This window comes from Hemiscyllium ocellatum, chromosome 23 (assembly GCF_020745735.1).
Source record: "Hemiscyllium ocellatum isolate sHemOce1 chromosome 23, sHemOce1.pat.X.cur, whole genome shotgun sequence".
Classification (NCBI taxonomy): domain Eukaryota; kingdom Metazoa; phylum Chordata; class Chondrichthyes; order Orectolobiformes; family Hemiscylliidae; genus Hemiscyllium; species Hemiscyllium ocellatum.
The window spans coordinates 55,635,030-55,649,516 of record NC_083423.1 but is presented as its reverse complement, the minus strand read 5'-3'; the positions used below and the strand labels follow the sequence as shown (position 1 = coordinate 55,649,516).

The window sequence follows — 14,487 nt, the reverse complement described above, 5'->3', positions numbered from 1 at the left end:
CGTTTCGGGCATGAGCCCTTCTTCAGGGCTCATGCCCGAAACGTCGATTCTCCTGCTCCTTGGATGCTGCCTGACCTGCTGCGCTTTTCTAGCAACACATTTTCAGCTTTGATCTCCAGCATCTGCAGTCCTCATTTTCTCCTCGAAGATTTTAACCTACTGCGACTCCTCTTGCAAGGATGCCTTCCTTGAAGAAGTTCTCTTCCTCCCTCATTCCTGAAGAAGGGCTCATGCACAGAACTACAGAAAGCCCAGTTGTATCAACCAAAAGAGATAAAGTTTAAAACTAACCGGTCTTTAATAGAGAAGTCTTTTTGCTGCTCAAGATTGTGTATTAGAGTCACCAAAAACTGTTCATTATTCAGGAAGTTGTACAAGGCATTGAATCCATCATCCAATTTGTTTTTTGCAGATGCCTGCATCAAATGAAACAGTTATGGGAGACATACAAAAATCTCTTTAGAGCTCCAGAATCACTGTGCATTCATCCTAGGATGGTGCATTCAATATTAACAGAGAAATAGCTTTCAATACACGGATTTGATTTGGGAGGAGGGTGGGTGGAACAGTGTGGTGGACATTAAATCTGTAAAAATAAAACTTTGCTGACGTATAGGAAACCTAACATGGCATTGCTAATTTCCATCTTTAACAAGGAGTGGACAGGAAACCCCCAACAGACCTGTTATTTGAACATACTAATAGGTAATTAATTGTGTATTTGTCCCAGTGTCAGTTTTAACAAGCAATGCATGGCTTACTTGAACTGTGTGAAACATGCCATGGACAAACAAGACAGGAACTCAGTGAGTATTAATGAATCAATGAAATGATGCAGATGCAGCATGGTGGCTCAGTGGTTAACACCACTGTCTCACAGCACCAGGTTTGATTCCACCCTCAGGTGACTGTCTGTGTGGAGTTTACACATTCTGCCTGTGTCTGTGTGGGTTTCCTCCAGGTGCTCTGGTTTCCTCTCACAGTCTAATGATATGCAGGTTAGGGGATTGGCCATGCTAAATTTCCCACAGTGTCCAGGGATGTGCAAGTAGGTGGATTAGCCATGTGAAATGCAGAGTTAGAGGGAAACAGTAGGGGAATAGGTCTAGGTAGGATGCTCTTCAGAGGGTTAGTGTGGACTTGATGAGCTGAATGGCCTGCTTCCACAGTAAGAGATTTCTATGAATTTGACAGAAGGACCGAGGAGTGTTTTCAGACTGAAACAGGATAAATGCTTTCTCTGACAGGATTTCTTCACAAAGGGTACATTCATCACTTTATAAATGATTTCCCAAATTTTCGAAGATGGATACACATTGCCAGTAGGCAATGCCAGCATGAAGGTCTTCAGAATCCTGATTTTACTTTTGTGTTTGGATCCTTCGTGGGATCTGCTGGATTTGACAATGTACTGCCCACCAGTATACATCTCAGGGGATCAAATCATATTTGCCACATTTGCATTTGTTTTTACTCTCAGTGAGGAAACTCTGAGACAAAGGGTCCAGGTATATACTGCACTTGCTGGACTTTCACAGATCCAGGGCATGCTAGAATGTACATCTGTAAGAATCAAGGCAAACCCAGGTCTCCATCACTGGAAGGAATACTGCTCCATCAATGTACAACTGGTCAATGATCAATGGAAGGCTTTCACTAACATCTGTCCAAGATATTCTGGAAAATGCAATGATGCATTCATTCTCGAAAGTCCTATCTCCCACAGTTCTTTATACTTCCACATATTCAAGGGCTACCCTCTAGGGAAATGCCTGGCAACTCCAGAGGGGGGACACTATTACTGACACAAAGGAAAGAAACAACTCCAACTCACACGGCTGTCCAAAGCAAGCTGTTGGGCTGCTGACATTGTGACTCAGGTGGCTGGACAGATTTGGGGCAGGGGTGTCTGACAGCAATGCACCCAGAAGGCTGCCCAGGTTGGCAGTGGTCAACTGCACTTTGCACATCCTTGCACTGCAGAGGGAACTCAGAGGAGGATGGTGCAGGGACCGTGCCTGCTATCACTTGCTCATTCACCAGAGAAGCCCCTAATGGCATGGTTCAGATAACCTTTATGTGAAGGTGTTGGACTAGGGTGAAAATGTGTTGCTGGAAAAGCACAGCAGGTCAGGCAGTATCCAAAGAGCAGGAGAATCGACGTTTCAGGCATGAGCCCTTCTTCAGGAATGAGGAGAGTGTGCCAGGCAGGCTAAGATAGGGAGGAGGGACTTGGGGGAGGGGCGGTGGAAATGCGATAGGTGGAAGGAGGTCAAGGTGAGGGTGATAGGGCAGAGTGGGGGTGGGGGCGGAGAGGTAAGGAAGAAGATTGCAGGTTAGGCAGGCGATGCTGAGTTCGAGGGATTTGACTGAGACAAGGTGGGGGGAGGGGAAATGAGGAAACTGGAGAAATCTAGGTTCATCCCTTGTGGTTGGAGGGTTCCTGGGTGGAAGATGAGGCGCTCTTCCTCCAACCGTCGTGTTGCTATGGTCTGGCTATGGTTGGACTGGGGTGGACAAGGTCAGAAGTCAAACAACAGGTTATGGTCCAACAGGTTTATTTGAGATCACAGGTTTTTGGAGTGCTGCTCCTTTGTCAGGTGAAGTCAGATAACCTGGCAGCGTGACAGTATATCAAATATACTTGGAGGACTGCCACTCCAATAACACTTGAGAAGCCTAACATTATCAAGGGCTTGTTTACATGGCACCCCATGCACCACCTTCAACATCCACTCCAGGTTAGAACTGCTACCTCATAGTGCCAGGGACTCGGGTTTCATGCCACCCTATGGTGTATATCTGTGTGGATTTTGCACATTCTTTGTGTCTGCATGGGTTTCTTCCGGGTGCTCTGGTTTCCACCCACAGTCAAAAGATAGGTGGGTTGGCCATGATAAATTGTCCATAGTGTCCAGGGATGTGCAGGCAGGGTGGATTAGCTGTGGGAAGTGCAGGATTATGGGGTTAGGTGTAGATACTCCTCAGAGGGTCGGTGCAGATTTGATGGGCCAAGTGGCCTCTCTTTGCACTATAGGGGTTCTAATATTCTATTCAACACAGTGGCAGCAGTGTGTGCTATCGACAAGATGCAATGACTGACTTCGGATCCTTAGACAATACCTTTTCAAACCCATGACATCTACCAGCTGGAAAGATGAAGACCCCAGCCTGATGCAAGTTCTCCTCCAAGCCATAAAACATAGTGGCCTGGAACTAAAAATCACTGTTCTTTCACTGTCACTGGATCAAAATCCTGAAATCCCCTCCTAACAGTACTGTATGGTTGTCTCTACACTCCAAGGAGTGCAGCAGCAAAGGTAACATTGGACTTATACATTTAATGGTAGGGTCCTAGGAGTGTTGCCAAATGAAGAGACCTTGGAGTGCAGGTTTAGTGTTCGTTGAAAGTGGAGTCACAGACAGACATGGTGGTGGAGAAGGTGCTTGCCTTGTGTTTGTTGATCAGTGCATTGCGTGTAGAAGTTGGGAGGTCATGGTGCAGCTGCACAGGACTTTGAAGAGGCCACTTTTGGAATATTGCATTCAATTCTGGTCTCTGCTATAGATAAGATGTTGTTAAATTTGAAAAGGTTAACAAAAGATTTACAAGGATGTTGCCAGGGTTGGAAGGTTTGAGCTGTAGGGAGAGGCTGAATAGGCTGGGGCTGTTTTCCCTGAAGCATCAGGGACTGAGGGGTGACATTATAGAGGTTTATAAAATCATGAGGGGCATGGATAGGGTAAACAGCCAAGACCTTTTCCCTAAGGTAGGAGAGTCTGAAACTAGAGGGCATAGGTTAAGGTGAGAGGGACAAGATTTAAAAGGGACCTCAGGGGCAACGTTTTCATGCAGACAGTGTTGCATGTATGGAATGAGCTGTCAGAGGAAGTGGAAGAGGTGGGTACAAGTACAACATTTAAAAGGTATCTGGATAGGTACATGAATAGGAAGGGTTTAGAGGGATATGGGCCAAATGCTGGCAAATGGGACTAGATTAATTTAGGTTGGTATGGACAAGTATGTTTCTGTGCTGTGTGACTGTACAATTCTATAGTATGTAGCCAGCTTTGAAAATATGGGAGGTAATCTATAAAGCAGTTGAAGAAGACAGCTAACAGGGACAATTCGAGTCTAGCAATAAATGCTTGCCCAGCCAATGAAGAATGAAAACATAGTCAACACAACGCCATCAATAAGGCTCCCATAATAGACAAATATTAAACCAGGAAGAATGACTGCCCCTTGGCTTCAGTGGGGTATGGAGAGTCAGCATCTCCATTACTCCCCCCCGTCTCTACTGTGTTCAGATATTGTCAACAGTAAATCAAATCAGAAAGTTCCAGAAAGCAATAAATGCTGACACAAAAACAAACCTGAGGTGCAGCGACAATAGGATCTCTTACAAAGTTGGGCACATTGTCCACGCTGGCCTGTGAGGGAATTTATAAAAAGGACAAGAGTGAACCCAGGATTTTAAGACACAGATACACTGGCATGACTCAAAAGCAAAATAAATTGTATCATGATGCAACGAATTGAAAAAGATCAAGTTATAATGGTTACCTCTGGAAAGAATGTTCGGGCAGCAAAATGTTTATAATCCAGGAAAGGGATACTGCCATAATCATCAATTAAATACACATCTGATCCCTCAGTCTGAAGCTCAACAAATCCTAGTAAAAGAAAATGAAATTGATTCAGCATTGTAAACTTCAGTGTAGTCAGTGCAGAATGTTTGCCCATCAATCACTTCATTTACAAGTCAATTGCAATTCCCCAATTAATATTACTCTTTAAGTCAAAAACTTCTCACTTTGGTATTACTTGGCAACCTTTTTTTCTAATATTACACAGCAAACTGCACTCACCCACTCCCCCCACCACCACCACACCCCACTGGAAAACCAGGATCTTTGTGGTCTCAGCAATATCTGAGAAATGGTCCCATTCTTTGGCCTACATATTTCAAAATGACTACTGAACATTTGGATACAGGTGGCCCCCACTTTCCGAAAGTAGAGCGTTCCCAGGAAAGCTTTCGTCAGCTGAAAATGGCGTAAAGTGAACGTGCATGATTTATGTGGAAAAACGTCTTGCTGTTTTTTGTAATATCGAAAATCTTCTTTGGATTCGCAAAAACAGATAGGTTTTCCATAGAAATGAAATTGCGTAAAGCGAACATTCGAAAAGTGGGGGATACCTGTAAATATAATCTTGAAGGCTGCTCTTATGTATCAATGCAGGATGATGGGTGTTGCATGTTTCTTAAAGTACTTGAATTCCACTTCAGAACGTCCCAAGAGGGCTTCTCCAAATGTATGAACAGTGTGAAATTCAGAAACAGGAACAGATCTCAAATCTTAGACTTCCCCTATGGTGATTCTCTCTGTTACAGCATACGATGTGGAAATCACCAAAAACTGGGAATCCCATCCCTGAATCCATTTGGACAGACAGCTTAGCCTTTGGAAATGTGAGATACCCTTGTACTTTGGGTATCCTCAGACATGTTCAGGGTGGCCCAGGACAGGTGCCCTTGGTGGGTGAAAGGATGAGTGTGGAAGAGGGGAGGGCACAAAGGTATCCTGGGAGTAAGGGTGTCAGGTACCCTTTGTGATTTGAAATACAGGCAGTGGTATGCCTGAAAAGTCCATAAACCCATTGGAACTGTCAAAGCCACTGGAGAACCATCAAAGCTGTCAGAAATATCAAGCACTTTTCAAATTCTTTCAACTAATCGCTCATGAAACAAACAGTTGTATTCCTAGTTATTTTTAGTCAATAAGGATATTGTTTAAATAGGGATGCCATCCATGGACACACTATGTCAACAATGCTATTCGGTTTGCCCATGATCAATATTGTGTGTTGACATGGAGGGTCAGAGCAAAGGATACTGGGTGGGTTCGTGGGTTGGCACTCATTTGACTTGGAGATAGAAAGAGTGGACATAAGGGCAGAAGTTAGCACAGGAGCTACAGAGGGCCAGAGTGGTCAGACAGGGTCATACGTTGGCACAAGGGATATCAGGTGACATCTAGGGATGGAAAGAGGGTCATGTATGAGATGGAGCAGGGTGCGAGGATATGTGGGGAGTGGATGTGAAAGGTGAGGGCTGGAGGCAAGGTTTTGGTATCATAATTTTTCCATTGGGCAGCCATTCAGTGCCTGTGCTGGGTTGTAGGACTTGTACCCAGCCCACATCTGCAGGCAGCTCTCACTCTCATCCCAGGAGTGCTCAGCCTGCTGCCCAAAGTAATGAAAATCCGATCTTGTGGGTATCTGGCAAGTGCCCTCTTTGTTCGTTTCCAGCCTGGAAACAGAAATAAGAGAGGCCTGCAGGAGGTTGGGAATTATCCCATCATTGCAAATGCTCAGGTAATAGTTTCTTTTCAAATCCCGGAATGGTGATAGGTCTGATGGGAATGCAGGGATGCAGTGTTTGCAGATAGAAAATAATCCGTACTCCAAAGCAATTTATACCAGAGACTGCCTCATGCTCAGTATAATATTGAAACTGTCAGAGTTCAGTATTTGCAATGAGTTACCTTCACGAATTTGATTTCGGAACTGACTTTCCAGAAGTTCCATTTGAATGTTGAGACGCTCAGAGTACTGCTTAGCCTTCCGATTCATTGCCCAAAAATAACCTGAAGACGAGCAGAATTCAATCAAACGTCAAACAAAAACAGGAGATTCCACATCAGATCAGATTAAATACTGCAGGAGTGATTCTGACAGAAAAAACCCAACAATATCGATCTAACTGTAGCAAGAAGTTGGGATTCTTAGACCTGTAGTCTAGTTACTCAACAATAATACACAGTGTGTGTCAAAGATACACAACAAAAAGCTTATGTTGCAAAAACCTTTCACAGAATGTGGTGTCACTGCCTGGTCAGCATTTGTTGTCCATTCCTAATTGACGTGGGAAAAGTAGCATTTTTTTCCTAGAATTAGATTTTAAAGTGGCGGTGAGGTGCCTTTTTGAACCCTTATACTGACAGTGTTGTTAAGGCTGAAGGTGCAGGAGTTTGCGGTAATACTACAGGAACACAGATACTGAAGGTGGCAGTGTCAGGAGATAAGGTGGTAAAAAAAAGCCTATGGCCTGCTTGCCTTCATTGGAAGAGGCATTGAGTATAAGTATAGACAAGTTACGTTGCAGCTTTATAGAACTATTGTTAGGCCACACGTGGAATATGGAATACAGTTCTGGTCACCACACTACCAGAAGGATGAGGCTGCTTTAGAGAGGGTACAGAAAAAGTTTACAAGGATGTTGCCTGGTATGGGAGATTTTAGCTATGAAGAAAGCTTGGTAAACTGGGTTTGTTTAAAAGACATTAGTGAGGCACGTTTTTCACACAAGGCGAGTGCCTGGAACAGAGGTGGTGGAAGTAGACACAACAACAGCTTTCAAGAAGCATCTGGATGAATACTGTATGTGAATAGGAAGGGAATAGAGGGATACGGATCCTGTAAGTGAAGACAGTTTTAGTATGAAAGGGCATAATGTGTCAGCATGGGCTTGGATGGCTGAAGGGCCTGTTCCTGGGCTGCATTGTTCTTTGTTCTTTTAATGAAATGTCCATGTCAGGATGGTGAGTGACTTGGAGGGGAACCTGCAGGTGTTCCAATGAATCTGTTGCCTTTGTCCTTTAAGATGATAGAGAGGGAATCTCTGTCTTGCTGAGCTACTGCAATGTATCGTGTAGATGGTACATATAGAATCATAAACCCCTACAGTGTGGAAGCAGGCCACTAATTCATCTCACCTTCACATCTCTGGACACAATGAAAAATTTTGCATGGTCAATCCACCTAACCTGCACATCTTTGAACTGCGAGAAGAAACTGGAGCACCCACAGGAAACCCACGCAGACATGGGAAGAATGTGTAAACTCCACACAGATAGTCACTCAAGGGTGGAATTGAACCCAGTCTCCCTGAGCTCATCCCAGTGAGCCACTGAGCCTTTGTACCGCTCTGAGTTGCCTTCTGCGTTTTAGTGATGGAAGGAGTGAATATTGAAGGTGGTGGCTGGGGTGCCAATTAAACCAGTCTCTTTCTTTTGAATTGCACTGAGTTTTGCTGGAACCACTTGCATCCAGACAATTGGAGAGTTTATCATCACACTCCTGTCTTCAGCTTTGTAGATAGTGCACATGCTCTGGGGAGTCAGGTGCGACACGTGGGGAGGCATAGTGAGGGACCGAGGCACAGAAGGTGACCAAATCTTGACTATGAGGCAGATTTTAAGGAGATTTTAAAGGACAAAGAGATGTAGGAAGGCAAATACGCTTAAGGTGGAAATTCTAGATATTACAGCCTGAACAACTGAAAACGTGCTGGCCATGAATAGAGTGATTCAAAATGGAGTGTGCAAGATGCTACAATGAGAGGAGCATTGCAGTCTCTCAGGATTATGGGGCTGTAGGAAATGACAAAGGTCAAGAGGAGGAAGATCATGGGTGGGCTGGAACATGAGATAATAATTTTAAAATTGTGAGATGTGAGATAAAAAGTCACTGAAAGTCAATGATCGTGGAAGTGGCGGGTGAGTAGAATTTGGAGCAAGTTTAGATACAAGCATCAGAGTTTAGGATGAGCATACATTTATGTCAAGTGGATAATGGGAAACCGGTCAGGGCAGCATAAGAATAATCAATTCTACAAGTAACTCAGGCAAGGTCACGGAGCAGCTGAGCTGAGTGAGGATCCGAGTCGAGCTAGATGGCAGCTGTCTGAGTGGGGGCATGGCTATAGCATCAGACATTTAATTTACACAAAACCCTGACTGGAGGGATTCAAAGAGTAAACTGAGGGAAAGAGCAGCTTGACATGGCATCACTCTCAAGGGAGTTCAATGAGGAACTGAGAAAACATACTAGAGAAGCAAATTTGGATTCTGAGAAGACTCAGGGCCAATATAAAGGGGGAAAATAGCAAAGTCTTTTAAAAACACACCAATGGTAAAATGAAGAATTGGGCTGATCAGGGATTTAAAAGGGGATTTCCGAAGTGGCAATGGTCATGGCTGAGGAGTCAAATTAAAATTTTAACATCTGTCTTTGCCAAAGAGGGACCTGCCACCCAGCCACATTGACAGGGGAGGCACTCTAATGGGGGATGATAATAAGTTCATGGATAACACAAAGATTGGCCTGGTGGTTGAAGGTGAAGAAGGCGAAGGAAGATATTGATGTTGCTCAGATGGGCAAATCAGTTGTACATGGAATTTAACCCTGGAAGGGTATGACGTGATGTGCTCAGGAAGAACTAAGAAGACATGGGAGTATTCATTGAACAGAAGGACACTAGGAAGGTCAGAGAGATTTTGAGATGATTGTCCACAGACATCTGAAGGTGGCAGGTCAATTTAATAGGCTGTTATGAAGGCATAGAGGATGCTTAGCTTTAACAGTTGTGGAGTAGATTATAAGGACAGGAAGGTTATGTTGGAGCAGTACAGCATTTTGGTTAGGCCACAGCTGGAGTTTAGCGTGTAGTCTATAGGAAGGATATGATTACACTGGAGAGGGTACAAAGGGGACTCATCAGGATGTTGCCTGGGATGGAGCACATTGTTTGTGAAGAGAGATTGGATAGGCTTGGGTTGTTTTCTTTAGAGCAGAAAAGGATGAGAGGACATAATAGAGGTATAAAAGATTATGAGGGGCATGGACAGGATGGATAGAAAGCAGCTGTTCCCCTCAGTTGAAGGGTCAATAGTGAGGGAGCATAATTTTAAAGTGAAAGGCAGAAGGTTTCGAGTGGATTTGAGGAAAACAAAATTCACTCAGAGAGGACGGGAGTATGGAATGCACTGACTCGGAGGTGGGAAAACTCATAACTTTTAAAAGAACCCAGATGAGCACTTAAAATATTGTAACATTCAGGTTTAGAGGCGTAATAGTGGAAAGTGGATTGATAGGAAAGACATAAACCAAATGGGTTAAAGGGTCTCTTCTATGCTTTATGACTGTATGACTCTCTAAAAGAGCTCAAAATTGATAAGGAGAAAATATTGGATAGACTGCTAGTACTTAAAGTTGACAAGGCACAGGGACTGGCTGAGATGCATTGAAGGATATTGTAGGAAATAAGACTGGAAATTGCAGGTGCACTCACCACAAGCTATCAGTTTTCCCCAAACTCAGTGGTAGTGCCAGAGGGCTAGAGAACCGAAATTACACCCTTGTTGTAAAAGAATTGTAAGCAAAAGTCCCACAATTGCAGACCAGTCAGTTTAACTTCAGTGAGTGGGATAACTTCTAGAAATAATTATTCAGGACAGAATTATGGGAAAAGGTTAATTAGGAAGAACCAGTATGGATTTCTAAAGGAGAAATCAAGCTATGTCTAATCTGATATAGATCTTTGAAGAGATAACAAAGGCTCAATGAGGTTAATGCTTTTACATAGAAACAGGAGCAAGAGTAGGCAATTGCGTGACATCCTGTGCCATTTACTAGGACCATGCTGATCCTCTACCTCAACACCATATCCCCACTTTCTCCCCATCCCACTTGAAGGCTTTAAAACATAACAATTTATCTATGTCTTTCCTGAATATATTCAATGACTTGGTCTTCACAGCCGACTATGGTAGAGAATTCTATGTATATATAGAATTCTACTTTTTGAGTGAGAAAATGTTTCTTTATTCCAATCCTAAATGTTCCTCAGTTACATCAGTGTTACAGCATACATGGATTTCCAGATGCCATTTGACATAGAATCACACAACAGACTTGTGAAAAAAAGTTAAAACATAAGGAATAAAAGGGACAGAGGCAATATTGATCAGGTATAAGGAAACAAAAGGTGGTGGTCAATGAATATTTTTCAGGCCGGAAGAAGATTGTACTGGGGTACTACAGGAGGAGCAGCGGGACTGTTGCTTTTCCTGAATTTTAAATTTAATGTTGATTTCGCTCTCTGTGCACCTTCCTTGCAGCCTTAACACTGTATTCCTTGCTCTGTTCTACTATCCTAATGCCTGTACTGAACACAAAACAAAACTTTTCGCTGTAACCTAAGTACGTGACAATAATAAATCAAATCAAATCAGAGTTATCTAGATCTTATGTGCAGGGGGCAATGTCAAAGTTTGTGGGTGATAGAAGCTTGCAAGCATTGGAAACTGTGAGGGTGACAGTGTAGAACTTCAGAAGAACATTGACAAAGAAGTTGATGGAATAGACAGATGGTCCTGATTGAGCTTTTTTGAACAGGTGACAAGGATTATTGATATGGGAAGGGCTGTAGATGCAGTTTTTAATGGACTTTAGTACAGCATTTGATAAAGTCCCACATGGCAGATTGGTACAAAAACTAAAATCACACGGGATGTGGGGTAAGCTGGTTTGATGGATACAAAAATGGCTTGGTCATAGAAGACAGAGATAGCGGTGGAAGGGTGTTTTTCAGAATGGAGACTGGTAATTGGTGGTGCTCCACAGGGATCAACCTTAGGTCCTCTGTGGTTTGTAGGATCTGGAGGAAAATGTGAATGGTCTTATTAGTAAGTTTGTAGATGACACAAAGACTGGTGGAGTTGCTGATAGTGCCGATGACTGTGAAAGGATACAACAGAATATAGACAGATTGACAACTTGGGCACAGAAATGGCAAATGAAGTTTAATCCAGACAAATGTGAGGTGATGCATGTTGGAGGTTCAAATTCAGGTGTGAATTATACTGTAAACGGCAGAACCCTTAGGAATGTTAACATTTAGGCAGATCTGGTCATGCAGGTCCACAGCTCCCTAAAAACGGCAACACAAATGACCAAGCTGATTAAGAAAGCAGATGAAATGCTTGCCTTCATTGGCCAGGGCATGGAGTACATCAGTTGGCAAACTATGTTGCAGGTATATATAACCTTCGTTAGGCTGCAATCGGAGTATTGTGAGCAGTTTTGGTCACCACACTACCAGAAGGAAGTGGATGTTTGGAGGGTGTGCAGAGAAGGTTCACTAAGATGTCGCCTGGTCTCGAGAGCATTGGCTATGAGAAAAGGTGAAAAAGTCTAGGATTGTTTTCACTCGAAAGATGATGGCTGAGAGGAGACCTGATAGAGGTCTACAAAGTTATGAGAGGCATAAATATGGTGGATAGTTAGAGGCTTTTTTACCGTGGATGAAGTTTCAATTACAAGGGGGCACAGGTTCAAAGTGAGAGGGGTAAGTTTAAGGGAGATGTGGTAGGGAAGGTTTTCACACCGACAGTGGTAGGAGCCTGGAATGGACTGCCAGAAGAGGTGGTGAGAGCAGGTGTGCTGGTGACATTTAAGAGACATCTGGATGGTCACATGAATAGGGAAGGAATAGAGGGATAGTAACTGAATAAGGGCAGAAGGTTGTTTATTTTAGTTTAATGAGGTGCAGGTTTGGAGGGCCAAAGGGCCTGTTCTTCTCTTTGTTCTTTATCAGTCGATTAGATTAGATTAGATTCTCTACAGTGTGGAAACCGGCCCTTCGGCCCAACAAGTAGATGAAGTTCAATGTGGAAAAGTGTGAGATGATACACTGCAGTAGGAAGAACCTTGGCAGAAAATATAAAAATGTGGTTACAATACTTAAGGGGGTGCAGGAACAGAGGGACCTGGGAGTATATGTCTACAGATTATTAGAGGTGGCAGGACAGTGGAGACAGCACTTAATAAAGCATATAGCATCCTTGGCTTCATTAATAGGAGCACAGAATAAGATGATGCTGAACTTACAGAAGATATTTGTTAGACCTCAAGTGGAGAACTGTATACTGTCCTAGGCATCACAATATGCAAAGGACATGATCACTTTTGGGAAAGTGCAGAGAGTACAGTATTTACAAACTGGTCCCAGAGATGAGAGACTTCGGTGATGAGGATAGGTTGAAGGGGTTGGATGGGCTGTTCTTTATGAAAAAGAGACAGCTAAGAGGAGATCTGATGGATGTTCCCAAAATCAAGAGAGGTCTTGACAGAGTAGAAAGGGAGAAGCTGTCCCTGCTTATAGAAGGATCAAAAATGAGAAGGCACAGGTTTCATGTGATTTGCAAATATAACAACAGTGATGTGAGAAAAAGGTTTTTCACTCAGCAAGTAGTTAAAGACTGGTAAGTACTGCCTGGAACTGAGGTGGCGGCAGGTTCAATTAGAGCATTCGGGAGGGCATTGGGTGATGCTTTAAATAGGAGCAACGTGCAAGGATATGGGGAAAAAGGCACATGCATGGTCACAAAGTCATGAGGCCTTTGGTTGCATGAAGGACTGAATGGCCACCTATGACTCTGTAACATTTCTGGGATCTTCAAAGAAAGAAAAACTTGCCTTTATATTGCACCTTCAATAACCACTGGCAGTCTCAATGTGCTTTACAATCAGTGATGGACTTCTTGAATAGTAGTCACGACTGTAATGTAGAAAACATGGCAACCAATCTGTGCACAGCAATCTCCCACAAACAGCAAAGTGGTAATAAGTGGATAAGAAGATTGAGGGGTAAATGTTGACCAAGACACAAGGAAGAACTCCATGCTTTTCTTCGTAACAAAACCACAGGATCTTTTAGGTATATTGAGGAAGACCGATAGGGCCTTGATCTTTCTACTGAAGTCTGCATTTGCAGATTATCATGCTATCGACAGTGCCACAGCTGAATCCTTAGGAAAGGAAAGCGAAGAAAATGAGGTGGCGGTTTTAAACTACATTAGGATGAAGGATAGGTTTGTTGAGGAAAGGATGATGACAGCAGATTTGAAGGACTAGGGAAACAGGTGTAAGGAAACGGGAACCATGAGCAAAATCAGGAAGCAAGTAAAGAAGCTGAGTGTTCAACAGTTTGTTTAAAAGAGGGTTGTGGAGGGAGGAGTGGGTCTTATGAGCAACAGCACGTAAGAAAGGACAGTGCAGGAGGTGGGGTGGAATCTAAAGACAGACTCAAGTTCAGGCGGGTAAATGTTGCAGATGTTTGTCACAAAGACTTCGGAGAGAGAGAGAGACAGAGAATGGGAGAAGAGCTGATCAAACGACTTCGATGTAAAAGCATTAAACTACAATGGAAAAATGACATTGTAAACTTACCGGTCATTCTGACAAATTAATCAACATCTATGGAGCCGTATGATGATACATTAATTTATCCATCATCGTACAAAACAAATTCAATAAGCAGCATCCCATAAATAATGATTTCTTCAGGCTTTCACAAGGTATTGATGGTTAGTACTTATATTCCATATGCTTCAATTATTATATTTTTCTATTCAATCATCCAACTCCAATTCAGGCATCTTTCTTTCAACTACCCATCCAACTCTTTCTCTCTCTTTATTTATACTCATTTCATCCATTTATCCATTCTCTAAACCATTCCATTTACATTCCTTGATCATCCCTCCAGCCCAGATATCTGTCTATCCAATCCTTCCTCAAAACCATCCTCTCCCTCTCCGTAGCCTTCCTGTCTTTAGTCAAGCAGCAGACCAAGA

General features: G+C 43.1%; 1 protein-coding gene across 3 annotated transcripts in view; it reads right to left on the bottom strand.

The window, feature by feature from the left end:
- plxnc1 (plexin C1) overlaps positions 1–14,487 on the bottom strand; it is a 176,250-nt gene that overhangs the window by 32,001 nt on the left and 129,762 nt on the right. For all 3 annotated transcript variants that reach the window (XM_060843030.1, XM_060843029.1, XM_060843028.1), the window contains exons 19-22: positions 6,553–6,654; positions 4,568–4,677; positions 4,378–4,434; positions 292–416 (exon numbers count right to left, since the gene is read on the bottom strand). In XM_060843030.1, the coding sequence (XP_060699013.1) occupies positions 292–416; positions 4,378–4,434; positions 4,568–4,677; positions 6,553–6,654 (394 nt within the window). The remainder of the gene's footprint in view (positions 1–291; positions 417–4,377; positions 4,435–4,567; positions 4,678–6,552; positions 6,655–14,487) is intronic.